Here is a 13,411-nt window from a genome sequence, read left to right as displayed (position 1 = left end):
TTTCCTCCCTGAGAACTGCTTCAGTTACATCCCACAAGTTTGGGGATTTTTTTTTTAAATTGTGCCTCCCTGCCTCTTTAGGATTAGCACCATCCCTTATTCCTCTCTCCTCAGGTTTTTTTCAGTTGGTCACACTAGGAGGCACAAAGATCTGCTGTCTAATAATCAATTACTGAGAACAGTTTGACAGTTTTAGCTTGATAACTCCTTAGAGTGGACTGGAGTTTGATTACAATTCATGTTCCTATGATGCCAGTGATCTTCCTGATTTGGTTAATAAATTCCTTAATATTAGATAAGCTCTGAGAAATTCAAGGAAGAATTAACTATTGTCATGAATTGCTATAATCCCTCTTGGGTAGATATGAACCAGCTTTTATGTATGGTATTGCCCAATGAAATGAGGCAAAGGTTAAAAAAAAGTTAAAGTGGCCCAATACTAATTTTGAACAAAGTCAGGATTTTGTCTGAGCCCAACCAAAAACTAACAGACTGATGAAAGATTAATAATTGGAAACAAAGAGCACCCCAAAGAGAAAATTTTGAAAGTCATTCTAGCACTGATGACCCAAAAATCAGTGCCAAGCAATCAGGTTTCATTTGCCCAAGTTCTCCTAAGACTTCAAAAGTGGCTCTGTGGTGTCCACATTATATTGGCAGACCAAGAGTCTCAAGAATTAGCCATCAGTAAATGTTAAACATCAACTATATACCAGGCACTGTTCTAGACCTGGGGATACAGAGAGGCAAAAGACAGTCCCTGCCCTCAAGGAACTTATAATCTAATGGAGAGATAACATGCAAACGATATGAAAAGCCAAGTAAGGATGACTTAAACGATGGAATTTTTAGCTGAGATTTTAAATGAAGCTGGGAGGTCAGTAGTCAGAACAGAGGGAAGGAGAGTATTCTAGGCATGGGGGACAGCCACAGAAAATGCCTGCGGCTGAGAAATGGAGTATCTCATTCATGAAACATTCAGGCCAGTGTCACTGGACCAAAGAATACCTATCCAGGAGTAAGGTGGACTGGTCTGGAAAGGTAGAAGAGGGCTGGTTGTTAAGGACTTTCAACGCCAAACAGAGCATTTTATATTTGCTCCTGGAGCAATGGGAAGCTACAAAAGTTTATATACATACATACATACATACGTACATACACACACACACACACACACACACAAACACATACCCCCCCACACACACACACACATACAGAGAGAGAGGGTGTGTGTGACGATAAAGGATGGATGAGAGTGGGGAGAGATTTGAAGTAGTCAGACCCACCAGCAGAGTTACTACTGTGTGAGTGGAAAGAGGGGAACTATGTGAGATGTTGTTTCGGCAGAAATGATCCAGAGCCCTGGAGATGGCCCAACACGAAAGACGGAGGGCAGAAGTTGGTGGCCTAGATTCAGGGTTAATGGATCCCTAGGCTAGTTCCATCCTAAGGTACAGGTCTGACTATATCACCACCATATTCAAAAAACACGAGCAGCTTCTACTGCCTGTAGGATTAAATAACAAACTCTTTGGCCTAGAGTTTAAAGCCCTCGGTTGGACTAGTTCCAAAATACCTTTCCAGCATTACTTCATAGTATTCCTCTTCTCAAATTCCCCTACTAGTTGTGCCACTCAGCATTCCATCACTGGGCATCTGCACAAACCTAGAAATGAAATTTCCTTAACTCCAACTGTCAAAATTCTTAGTTTCAAGGAAAGCTCAGGTAAGGTGCCTCCTCTACCATTAAAATTTTTTGTTTTGTATACCAAGGTTCCCTTACTTAATAATGTTTTGTCCCTCTTAACTTCTCTGTGTGTATGTTGTATGCACAAACATCCCCAGGAGAAAAACTGTCTCATCTTTTATATATAGTCTGTGCTTAGCACAGAGCCTTGATAATTCATGTGCTTTAATAGATGATTGTTGAAATGACGTTGTAATGACCCTTCCCTTTACTGGGAATAAAGTAGTATTTGGATGCCTGCATGTATATGCTTATGTTCCAAATTGGGGTGGGGGGGCTGTACTTGTACTACTAAAAAAAATACTGGAGGTAGGTACCTGGACATTAAGTGATCAGACTAGAACTCAATCCATCAGTTCCCTAAATATGGAAATACTGTCCATACTGGACATTTTGCATTAGTAATATATATTTTAAACTTTTTTGGAACAAGTAACTCCATAAATACTAAATTTGAATATTTAAAACAAACACTTCAGTCCTCATTTCTTTAAATGGAAAATAATAAAGCCATCCATATTTTATATATGAGAAAAAAGATTTGGTGCCTTCACCCAGTCAGGAGACAGTCAAGGCTAGAAACAAGCTTTTGTCAAACGTCCATCTAGTGCTAAACTTCAGAACAACCACTAACCAAATTAAAAATCCAGGGATACTGTTACACCTAGGATAGTGTACTTCCTGAAAAGACATTATCAACAAAAAGCATACTGTACACTCAGTACACAGTACTAAGAGAAATACAAAAACCCTTGGAGCCTAGACTTGAGGAAATCACAGTGTTCCAAAAGATCTGTGCAACAGTGGGTCCAAAGCAGAACCCAGTCTGATCCACTTCCTTTTCCAAAGCATTTCACGACTCATGGAAATCATTTATATTTGATTCTCTGGTCTTATTTCTTTATCTGGATGGAATAAAATAATCTTTTAAGGTCTCTTCTATCTAAAGAACTATATTCTAAATATAAGAAGTGATCAAATTAATACATTGTTACTTGAATTTTACTTCAACTTGAATTTTATTATAAAAACTTCTACTTATCAAATTTGTGTCCAAAAATGCAAAGAAAGGAAATCAAGAAAAAGTTAACGTCACTCAGAAATCATGTCACTGTGTAGGCAAGTTAGTTAGTTTGTTTTCACCACCAGGAAGATTAATTAAATAGCCTATTTATCCCTTCCCCTACCCCAAGCTCATTTAATGAATATAATATAGACTGTATGGTCTATGTTATAGACCATGCTCTTTTTAATACTGAAAGAAAGTATTTGTAATAAAAAGAAACTACTTGCATACATCAGTGACTATACAAACATTTTGAAGTGACATCTGACAATTTTTCCCAAAAGAAATATTCAAAAGCTGCAGGTTGCAATGTGCTAGAGGAAAAAAAATCATGATCATATGAAAATAAGCTATGCTACATATACTTCAAATTGCAGTGTACAGGACACTACCAATCCATGTGGCTCACATACAAAATGTAAATTAAAAACCCCAACATACACACTGGATGTCTGTTATACTGCCATGTATTTAAGACACTGGGAACTGTTTAACTTTTAACACAAATTTCATTTTAACAAAGACCCTTTCACACTTTATGGCTTTGCTACCATCTCACCACTGACAGCTAATAATGGACACCTATACATTTAACTAGATTTCAAGGCAGATTTTATGCTTCATAAAAACACACTTATAATAAAATTAAAGAAGAAATACATTTTGAACATGCTCAATTTATCTACAGATGAGGCTTTCAAACATGAAAAATAATAATTTTAAAAATAAGATCATAGCAATGAAGTAGAATTTGGATACACAAAACACAGTATAAACTGCAAAAATGAACAGTAGTAAACAGTGTTTAATTACAAAAGTCAAAAAATATACAAAAATATTAGTCCGAAATGGCAAGTTTTCAACCACAGGTTCACATAAAAAATGTTTAAATAGTGATGTTATTCTAAAAATATATAAATATATATATCCAAGCTATTTTTACTTATTTGTAATAGTATAAAAGGCAACTGAGAACCTATAATCGAGGTAGCAAAGCCAAATTCACAAACTTTGGATTAAAATTACAATCCCTATATTATCACATTTTCCAATGCAATATTTAAATGAACTCAGATTGTTTAAAAAACTTTAATTTCACATCAATACATTACTTTATAAAACTTTCATAAAAGTATAATTAAAAAATACTGAAAACATTTTTTGTTAAAAGATATTCCTGGTCCTAAATAAGCAAATGCACCTCACATTCAAAATACTGTACAGAAAAAAAACATGAAATCACCATATTATACATAAAGAAAGCTATGTATTTACATTTTTAAGTAATTTTAGAATTGTAAGTAAGCAAGCTGTTACTTTTTTGCTTTTCTGTAGGGCCTGCTACTAAATCACTACTTCCCCACACCTTGGAATCCAGCACTGAACAGGTTTTAATTTTAACTCAAGGAACTAGTAAACACACTTCAATTGAAATTAATGAAAATCCTATGCTAACTGATGAAACAAAAATGTGACTAGCTGTTAAACACACTCTGAAACTGAGTTAAACAATCATTTCTATTTTTTTTAATGAAATCAAGTGATCAAACCAGAAATGCAAATCTGAAAAGCTAAGAACCTAGCCCAGAAATCAAATATTCCATTTCTGTTTGGTGCAATCACCATAAGACTGTCCTCCTCTTTTCATACATCTTAAGAATAGGAAAATTTCCAATAGAAAGCTAATTCAAATATCTGTACTCTGATTTTATTTGCCCTTAAGTTTAGTAAAACAAATTATGTGAAAATCCTGGCTAATTTCAGTGACTAAATGGTGAACAAATCTAACCTCACAAACCTATTTCTTATGTATTTATGACTCACTATTTGTTCTATTACGCATTTCTTTAGAAAACAAAACAAACAAAAAACAAAATACCTACAGACCCAGTGGAAAGATAAGAGGTATGTTTTGTTTGCAAAGGAACTAGAACTGCAGAAGCGTTTGAGAATCTAAAACAAAAGAACTTATTAGTAAATGTATGGAAATATACGATATGGCACACGCTGACAATACTTTTCCCATGCCAAACCATATTTCTTCTTACACTGGTGTTCATCACGAGCTTCTCGGTGGATAAGCAAGATGGTGAAATAAATCACATAGATATATGGTAAGATATGTTTAAAACCTGTGGAGAAACAGATAGTAGAAATATCATAAAAGAAATAGACATTCTTCCTAATTAGACCTTGCTGAATTATTATTCTTTAAATTATATTGTTTTATTTTCAATTCCAAAGTCTCTTCATCCTCCACCCACTGAGATGGAAGGAAAAACAAAGCCCATGATGAATATGTACAGTCATGCAAAACAAATTCCCACTTAGCCATATGCAAAACAAATTCCCACTTAGCCATATGCAAAAAAAAGGGAAAAAAAATTTCATTCCATAACGAGTCTATTTATTCACCATTTGAAAACAGAAAGCATATTTTATCATAAGTCTTTTGGAATTGTGGTTGGTCACTACCGATCCAAATTCTCAAATCTTTCAAAGCTGACTGTCCTTACAATATTGCTGTTACTATGTAAATAGCTCTCCTGACTTCAATTTCTATCAGTTCATACAGGGCTTCCTAAGTTTTTCTAAAATTATCTGCCTTATTTCTTACAACACAGCAGTATTTCATCACATTTACATAACATAACTTGTTTGACCGATGGGTATCCCTCAGTTTCCAATTCTTTGCCACCATAAAAAGAGCAGTTATAAATATTTTTGTTCCTAAGTCCTTTTCCTCTTTGCTTTCTTTGGGGCGTATAGAAATAGTAGTGGTATCAATGAATCAAAGGGTATACACAGTTTAATAGCTTTCTGGGTGTGGTTCCCACCTGCTTTGGAGAAAAATGGGTGGACCAGTTCACAGTTAAACCAACAGCACCTTAAAGAAAATATTTTCCCAAAGCCTCTCCAGCATTTATTTTCTATTTTTGTCAATTTAAGCCTATCTCAGGTGTGAGATGATACTTAAGAGTCATTTTCATTTGAATTTATTTAATAGTGATTTAGAACATTTTTTCACATAGCTATTGATTGCTTGGATTTCTTCCTCTGAAAACTATATTCAAATCCTTTGACCATTTGTTAACTGTGGAATGGCTACTGTAATCCAGATCAGTTCACCGTACATCTTAGAAATGAAACCTTTATCAAAGAAGCCTGATGCAAAGATTTCCTGCCTCTCATAATTTTAGCTGCAGTGGTTTTGTTTTGAGCAAAAAAAAAAAGAAAGAAATTTAATTTCATGTAATCAAAACTGTCCATTTTAACTGTCTGTGAAACTCTCCCATTTCTTGTTTGGTCATGAACTCTTCCCCTGACAAATAATTACATGCTACTCTAATTTGTTTATAATATCACTATGTCTAAATCATGTACCCATCTGGAGCCTATCTAGGTATATGGAGTTAGATGTTGGTTTACAGCCAAGTTTCTGGCAGATTACTTTTCAGTTTTCCCAACAGTTTTGTCAAATAGTGAGTTTTTATTACTCCAATAGCTGGGATCCTTGAGTTTATCAAATACTAGATTCCTGTGCTCATTTACTTACGTATATCATGGACAAAATTCATTCCACTGATCCACTTCTATTATTTACCCAGCAGCAAACTGTTCTGAAAATTATGACTTTATAATTTTGATCATTTTGTTCCTTCAGATGAAGTTTAATATTTTTCCTAGCTCTGGTCCTCTGTATGGCACTGATTTAATTTTTAGAGTCCCTTCCAATTCAAATCCTATAATTCTATAATTAAATTTTTTCCCCCTAACAAGGACTCCAAAAGAATTTTGGTGTAGGGGAAAGGTTTGAAGATTAGAATTACATGAGGGCAGGGTCAAGATGTTGGGATGAGCGGGAATAAATTGAGTAGTATTGCCCTTTTCATTATATTGGCTCAATCTCCCCAGAAGCAATTAATATTTCTCCAATTATTTAAATTGGCCTTTGTATAAAGTGTTTTCTAATTTTGTTAAAAAAAAAAAAATCCCTGTGTGGGGTCTTGGCAGGTAGACTCCCAAGTGTTTAAGATTGTCTGCTATCTATCTTAAATGGCATGTCTTGTTTTTCTCTTCCTGCTGGATTCTGTGGGTAATAAACAGAAATGCCAATAATTTGTGTGAGTTTCTTGTAGATTCTGCAATTTTGCTCCAGTAGTTTTTTAGTCGGCTCTCTAGGGTTCTCTAAGTAATTCCTACCAACAGCAAAAAGTGATGACTTTATTTAATCTTTGCCTATACTTATTCCTTTCATTTTCACTTTTTATCTTTTTATTGCAGCAAGTATTTCTAGTACAATAAGGAATAAAATGGTGATGACAGACATCTCTGCTTCACTCCTAAAGTGACTGGAAAGCCTTCTACCTTGCCCCCATAACAACATCTCACTGGCACTGGGGTTTTGGAAAACTATTTTAAGGAAAGCTCTTTATTCCTGTGCTTTCTAGGATTGTTGAGGTTTTTTTTTTAAACAGGAATGAGTGTTCTATTTTTGTCAAAAGCTTTTTCTGTATCAAAGAAATCAAATTATTTTTGTTGCTTTTGTTATTGATAGAGTCAATTATGCTTCTAGTTTTCCTTAATACTGAACTAGCCCTGCATTCCTCCTGCAAATCCAGCCTGGTTATAGTGCGTGAGCTCTGTGACATACTGCTGTAATCTCCTTGCTAATATTTTATTTAAATTTTTTGCACTGCAGTCCAATTAGGAAAATTGGACTATAGTTTCCTTTCTCCGTTTTGACTCTGGCTTACATATCAAGTCCATCTTTATATCACAGAGAGGATCTGGTAGGACACCTTTTTTACCTAATTGTTTAAACATTTTATGTACCATTAGAATTAACTGGGGGTTTTTTTAAGTTTAGTAAAATTCACTCATAAAGCTATCCGCTTAGGGGAAGGATTTCTCTTCAGGAGTTCATTATGTCATGTTCCATCTCATTTTCTAAGATAAGAGTTGTTTAAATATTCTACTTTTAGTTTTGTTAATCTGGGCAATTTATATTTTTGCAAATATTCATCCATTTCATTTGGATTGACAGTTTTACTGGCAAACAGTTGGGCAAAATAACTCCTAAAAATTGCTTTTATTTCTTATTCACTGATTGTAAATTTACCTTTTTCATTTTTTATAATAGTACACTTATCCCAATGGATAAATATTTTTTAAAAATATAAATTGCCCAGATTAACAGAAGAGGAAATAAGATACTTAAATAACCCCATATCAGAAAAAGAAATTAAACAAGCCATCAATGAGCTCCCTAGGAAAAAATGTTCAGGGTCAGATGGATTTACAAGCGAATTCTATCACACATTTAAAGAACAGTTAATTCCAATATTATATAGAATATTTGGGAAAACTGGCAAAGAAGGAGTTGTACCAAATTCTTTTTATGATACAAATATGGTTCTGATACCTAAACCGGAAAGGGCCAAAACAGAGAAAGAAAATTATAGACCTATTTCCCTAATGAATATAGATGCAAAAATGTTAAGATATTAGCAAAACGATTACAGCAACTTATCATGAGAATTATACATCATGATCAGGTAGGATTTATACTAGGAATGCAGGGCTGGTTCAATATTAGGAAAACTATCAGCACTGTTGATCATATCAACAAAAAAACTAACAGAAACCACATGATTATCTCAACAGATGCAGAAAAAGCTTTTCACAAAATGCAACACCCATTCCTACTGAAAACACTGGAGAACATAGGAATAAAAGGAGCCTTCCTTAAAATAAGTAGTAGCATTTATTTAAAACCATCGCCAAGTATTATGTGTAATGGGGACAAGCTAGATGCATTTCCAATAAGATCGAGGGTGAAACAAGGATGTTTATTATCACCAATGTTATTCAATACAGTACTAGAAATGTCATCTTTAGCAACAACAGAAGAAAAAGAATTGAAGGAATTAGAATAGGCAAATAAAAACCTAAGTTATCACTCTTTGTCGATGATATGATGATATACTTAGGGAATCCTAGAGAATCAAATAAAAAACTATCTGAAATAATAAATAACTTTGACAAAGCTGCAGGACACAAAATAAACCCACATAAATCATCTGCATTTCTATATACTTTTGTTAGTACAAAGCTCAAAAGCAAGAGATAGAAAGAGAAATCCCATTTAAAGCTAAGGTAGACACTATAAAATATTTAGGAGTTTACCTGCCAAAACAAACCCAGGGACTATATGAACATAATTACAAAACACTTTTGGCATAAATAAAAGTCAGATGGAAAAACATCAGTTGCTCATGGGAAGGTCAAGCTAATATAATGAAAATGACAATTCCACCTAAATTAATTTACTTATTCAGTGCTATACATATCAAACTACCAGAAAATTATTTTCTAGAGCTATAAAAAAAAATATCAAAATTCATCTGTAAGAACAAAAGATCCAGAATATCAAGGGAATTAATAAAAAGAAATGCTAGGGAAGGTGGCCTAGCCATACCAGATCTCAAATTGTATTATAAAGCAGCATCAAGCAGCTAAGAAATAGACGGGTAGATCAATGAAACAGGTTAGGTACACAAGACACAGCAGTCAGTGATCAATAGCAGTCTACTATTTGATAAATCCAAGGACCCCAGCTTCTGGGATAAGAACTCACTGTTTGACAAAAACTGCTGGGAAAACTGGATAAATAGTGTGGCAGAAATTGGGCATTCACCAATGACTGACAGTACACAAGAATAAAGTCCAAATGGATACATGATCTAGGTATGAAGGCTGATACTATAAGCAAATTAGGGAAGCAAGGGATAGTTTACAGTTTATTTGTCACATTTATGAAGAATGGAAAAATTTTTGACTAAATAAGAGAGGGAGAACATTATGAAATGCAAAATGAATAATTCTGATTACATTAAATTGAAAAGCTTTTGCACAAACAACCCCAATGCAACCACAATTAGGAGGGAAGCAGAAAACTGCGAAAGAATTTTTACAACTAGTGTCTGTGATAAAGGCCTTATTTCTAAAACATATAAATATATAAAACTGAGTCAAATTTACAAGAACATAAGTCATTCCCCAACTGAAAAATGGTCAAAGGATATGAACAGGCATTTTCAAGAAAGATATCTATAGTCATATGAAAAAATGCTCTAATCACTATTGATTAGAGATGCAAATCAAAACAACTCTGAGGTACCACATCACACCTATCAGATTGGCTAACCTGACAAAACAGGAAGATGATAAATGTTGGAGAAGATGTGGGACAGCTGGAACACTAATTCATTGTTGGTGGAGCTGTGAGCTGATCCAACCATTATGGAGAGCAATTTGGAACTATGCCCAAAGGGCTACAAAAATGTGCATACCCTTTGACCCAGCAATATTGCCTCTAGGACTGTATCCCCAAGAGATCATAAAAATGAGAAAGGGTCCCACATGTACAAAAATATTTATAGCAGCACTCTTTGTGGTGGCCAAAACTGGAAATCAAGGGGATGCCCATCAATTGGGGAATGGCTGAATAAATTATGGTATATGAATGTAATGGAATACTATTGTGCTATAAGAAATGATGAACAGGAAGACTTCAGAGAGGCCTGGAAAGATTTATATGATCTGATGCTGAGTGAAAGGGGCAGAACCAGGAGAACTTAGTGAACAGCAACAACCACAGTGTGCAAGGAATTTTTCTGGTAGACTTAGCCCTTCACAGCAATGCAAGGACCTAAAACATTACCAAAGGACTCGAGGCAAAATGCCATCCACATCCAGAGAAAGCACTATGGAATTGGAACACAGAATGAAGGAGAGTATTTTCTTTTATGTTATGTTTTGGTTTTTCTCATGGTTTCTCCCATTCATTTTAATTCTTCTATGCAATGACTAATGTGAAAATGTGTTTATAAGAATGTATGTATAGAACCTATATAAGACTGCATAGCATCTAGGGCAGGGAGGGGGGAGGGAGGGTAAGAAAATCTAAGACTTATGGAAGTGATTGTAGAAAACTGAAAACAAATAAATTAATAATTTTTAAAAAATCACTCCCTTAACTTCCATTTTCCTAATCAAATATGGAATTTTCTCCAACAAAAACCAGCTATATTTGTGCTAGCTTATTTATTGGGTCAGTGAATTGATATCAGCAGCAGAAGATTAGAAACTGTTACTTGTTAGCAGCCACATTACAACACACTTAAATTAAAATACAGATATCCAGCAAACACCTCTAACATTTAGAACTCAGGAGTCCTCCCCACCTCACCTTCCAACCATAATGTCTTTAAACCAGAACCTACTTAGTATATTGCGGATAAAATTAAGATATACTTGGTTATCTGGTTTCCTTGGGAAAAGTCAGTTAAGATTACAAGGAGTCCTTGTTTGGAAAGCAATTGAGGGCTATAAAAGCAAAAAGAAACCACGCACTTCGATAGTCGCTGTGTATCACTGTTATAGTGCCTATAACTAGTTCTTAATGATGACCAAGTCAACCAGAAAAGTTAAATAATACATTTTAGAAAATTTTCTAACCCCTCCAAAAATAGTGAAGCTTCTAAAAATATTCTTAAAAAAAAGTTTCTAAAATTAATTCTAGGACTTCAAAGGGTAAATAAGCTTCAACTACAGAAACTGCACTCATCCAAAACACCTCAGGTGTGCTAGATACCAACACATTTGTTTTCTTCCTAAATGCAAAGTAGGAACAGTCTGAGATATCTGCGATCCTTATAGGCAAAAATGAAATGGAATCACATGAATTCAAAGTCACATCACCATTTAAGAATAAAAATTATAGATATTTCATCCAGCTGGGAAAAAACTAAATTTAACACTCTTGTTACAAGTAGTTAAATATCAGTATCTTACCACATGGTAGAGACCAAGACAGAGCCATAATGAGATCACCCAAGTAGTTTGGATGTCGGACAAAACCCCACCAACCAGACACTAGAAGATTCTTTCCACTTGAAGTATGAATAATTTTTAGATCTGTGTATAAAGAAATATTACACATTTCATAAAATGAAGTATGTAAGCACATGTAATTTTAGTACATAAAAAAATTATTTTACATAATTGATACTTACGTGCCAAATTGGGATCATTGGGATTTTTCCGAAATGCATTTTTCTGAGAGTTTGCACAACGGAAGACTGTATATCCTGAAACTAAAATTTAAAAATAAAAAAAAAATTTTCATTTAAATAACTTTTAAATAAACTCAAGTAGTTTTCAAAAACTTACTGTTGCCATATTCCCTTAGTTACGTCAATACTTAAACCCTTGGAATCAAAGATGGACAAGGACTGTAATGAATTACATTCTATAATTAAGATTATAAATTCCAATACATAGCCTCAATCATTCGATCGAGTTTTCATTATGACCAGACTGTGATTTCCCCCTCATTTCTAAGGATCAGCTAGTTTTAAAACCATTATGTTTTGAATTTATTAATGCTGATTCAACATTAGGGCTTGAATAAATCCATAATAAAAGGTCATTTTAAGCTAGCTGTTCTTATATTACTAATACTTAATATATTTTTAAGCAGTTAAAATAATTCCCCTCCCCTTCTATTTTTGGTAAAATTATGCAGGGTTAACAAAAGTAAGTGAAACCAACTAAAGAACCAAACTAACTCAATTTGACATTGATTATTCTGAACAAAAGGGAGTGCAATAGTAAGATACTGTCCCTACCCTCAAGGCACTAATAATCTCATTGGAAAAGAGGCATAAAAACAATACAATAGAATGTACATAAAAATACAAACTACTGAATTTGAACTTTAATTTTTACTCATCCTACCTCTCAGATAATGGGATAATAATAAAAGTGAGTATTTTTATAGGATACATAAATAGTGCTATAAACTGTAAAACATTGTCTGCTTGAATAATCAACCTCGATATTTCCCAACAGTCCCTAAATGTATGTGCACTTTGCAATGAACTTCCACATATTATCTCACTGGAGCTTCACAAGGGCCCTATGTGGTAGGTATTATTTATTAACCCCATTTTAGGTGAGGAAACTGAAGATTAGAGGTGTGGCAAAGTGAACAGGGCTGGAACTTTGGACTTCGAATCAGTTAAGATGGGGGTTCATATTATACCTTCAACACTTATTAACTGTGTGACAATGGACAAATACTTTATCCTCCCTGAGTCTGTTTCCTCAGCTGTAAAATAAAGACTCATACCAATAAATTGTTAATCCCTACCTTCAGGATTGTAATGCACTTGGCAAAGTGCTTTGAAAACTTAAAAATGATATCTAAAAACTTAAATATGAAATATATGAAAAGTTAAATGTAAGATATGTTTCATTTAAAAATATATGAAGTATATGAAAACTTAAAAATATATTTAAAAACTTGCCATAGTCACAAAGTGTAGAGTAAGCCTTGGAGGCAGGATGACAAGAATTACTTAGAGAACCCAGGTCTTCCTAATTCCAAGTTCAGCTCCCTAACCACTATGTTAGGCAATCTCTCTACTGAATATCTCTTTAGCCCCAATCCCAACTACTGCATTCCATATTTCAAGGCCTAATTAAAATGCTAACTTTCTACAAGTCTTCTTTGGTCATCCCTGTTCCCC

General features: G+C 34.1%; 1 protein-coding gene across 3 annotated transcripts in view; it reads right to left on the bottom strand.

The window, feature by feature from the left end:
* Positions 1-2,742: 2,742 nt before the first annotated feature.
* The window catches only part of LBR (lamin B receptor), a 40,297-nt gene continuing 29,628 nt past the window's right edge, over positions 2,743-13,411 (bottom strand). For all 3 annotated transcript variants that reach the window (XM_072647721.1, XM_072647722.1, XM_072647723.1), the window contains exons 12-14: positions 11,894-11,974; positions 11,673-11,795; positions 2,743-4,945 (exon numbers count right to left, since the gene is read on the bottom strand). In XM_072647721.1, coding sequence (XP_072503822.1) covers positions 4,785-4,945; positions 11,673-11,795; positions 11,894-11,974 — 365 coding nt within the window. In that variant the 3' untranslated portion in view covers positions 2,743-4,784. The remainder of the gene's footprint in view (positions 4,946-11,672; positions 11,796-11,893; positions 11,975-13,411) is intronic.

This window comes from Notamacropus eugenii, chromosome 2 (genome assembly GCF_028372415.1).
Source record: "Notamacropus eugenii isolate mMacEug1 chromosome 2, mMacEug1.pri_v2, whole genome shotgun sequence".
NCBI classification, from domain to species: domain Eukaryota; kingdom Metazoa; phylum Chordata; class Mammalia; order Diprotodontia; family Macropodidae; genus Notamacropus; species Notamacropus eugenii.
Note: the sequence above shows the minus strand (reverse complement) of the source record. Positions and strands in the feature narration are given on the sequence as shown.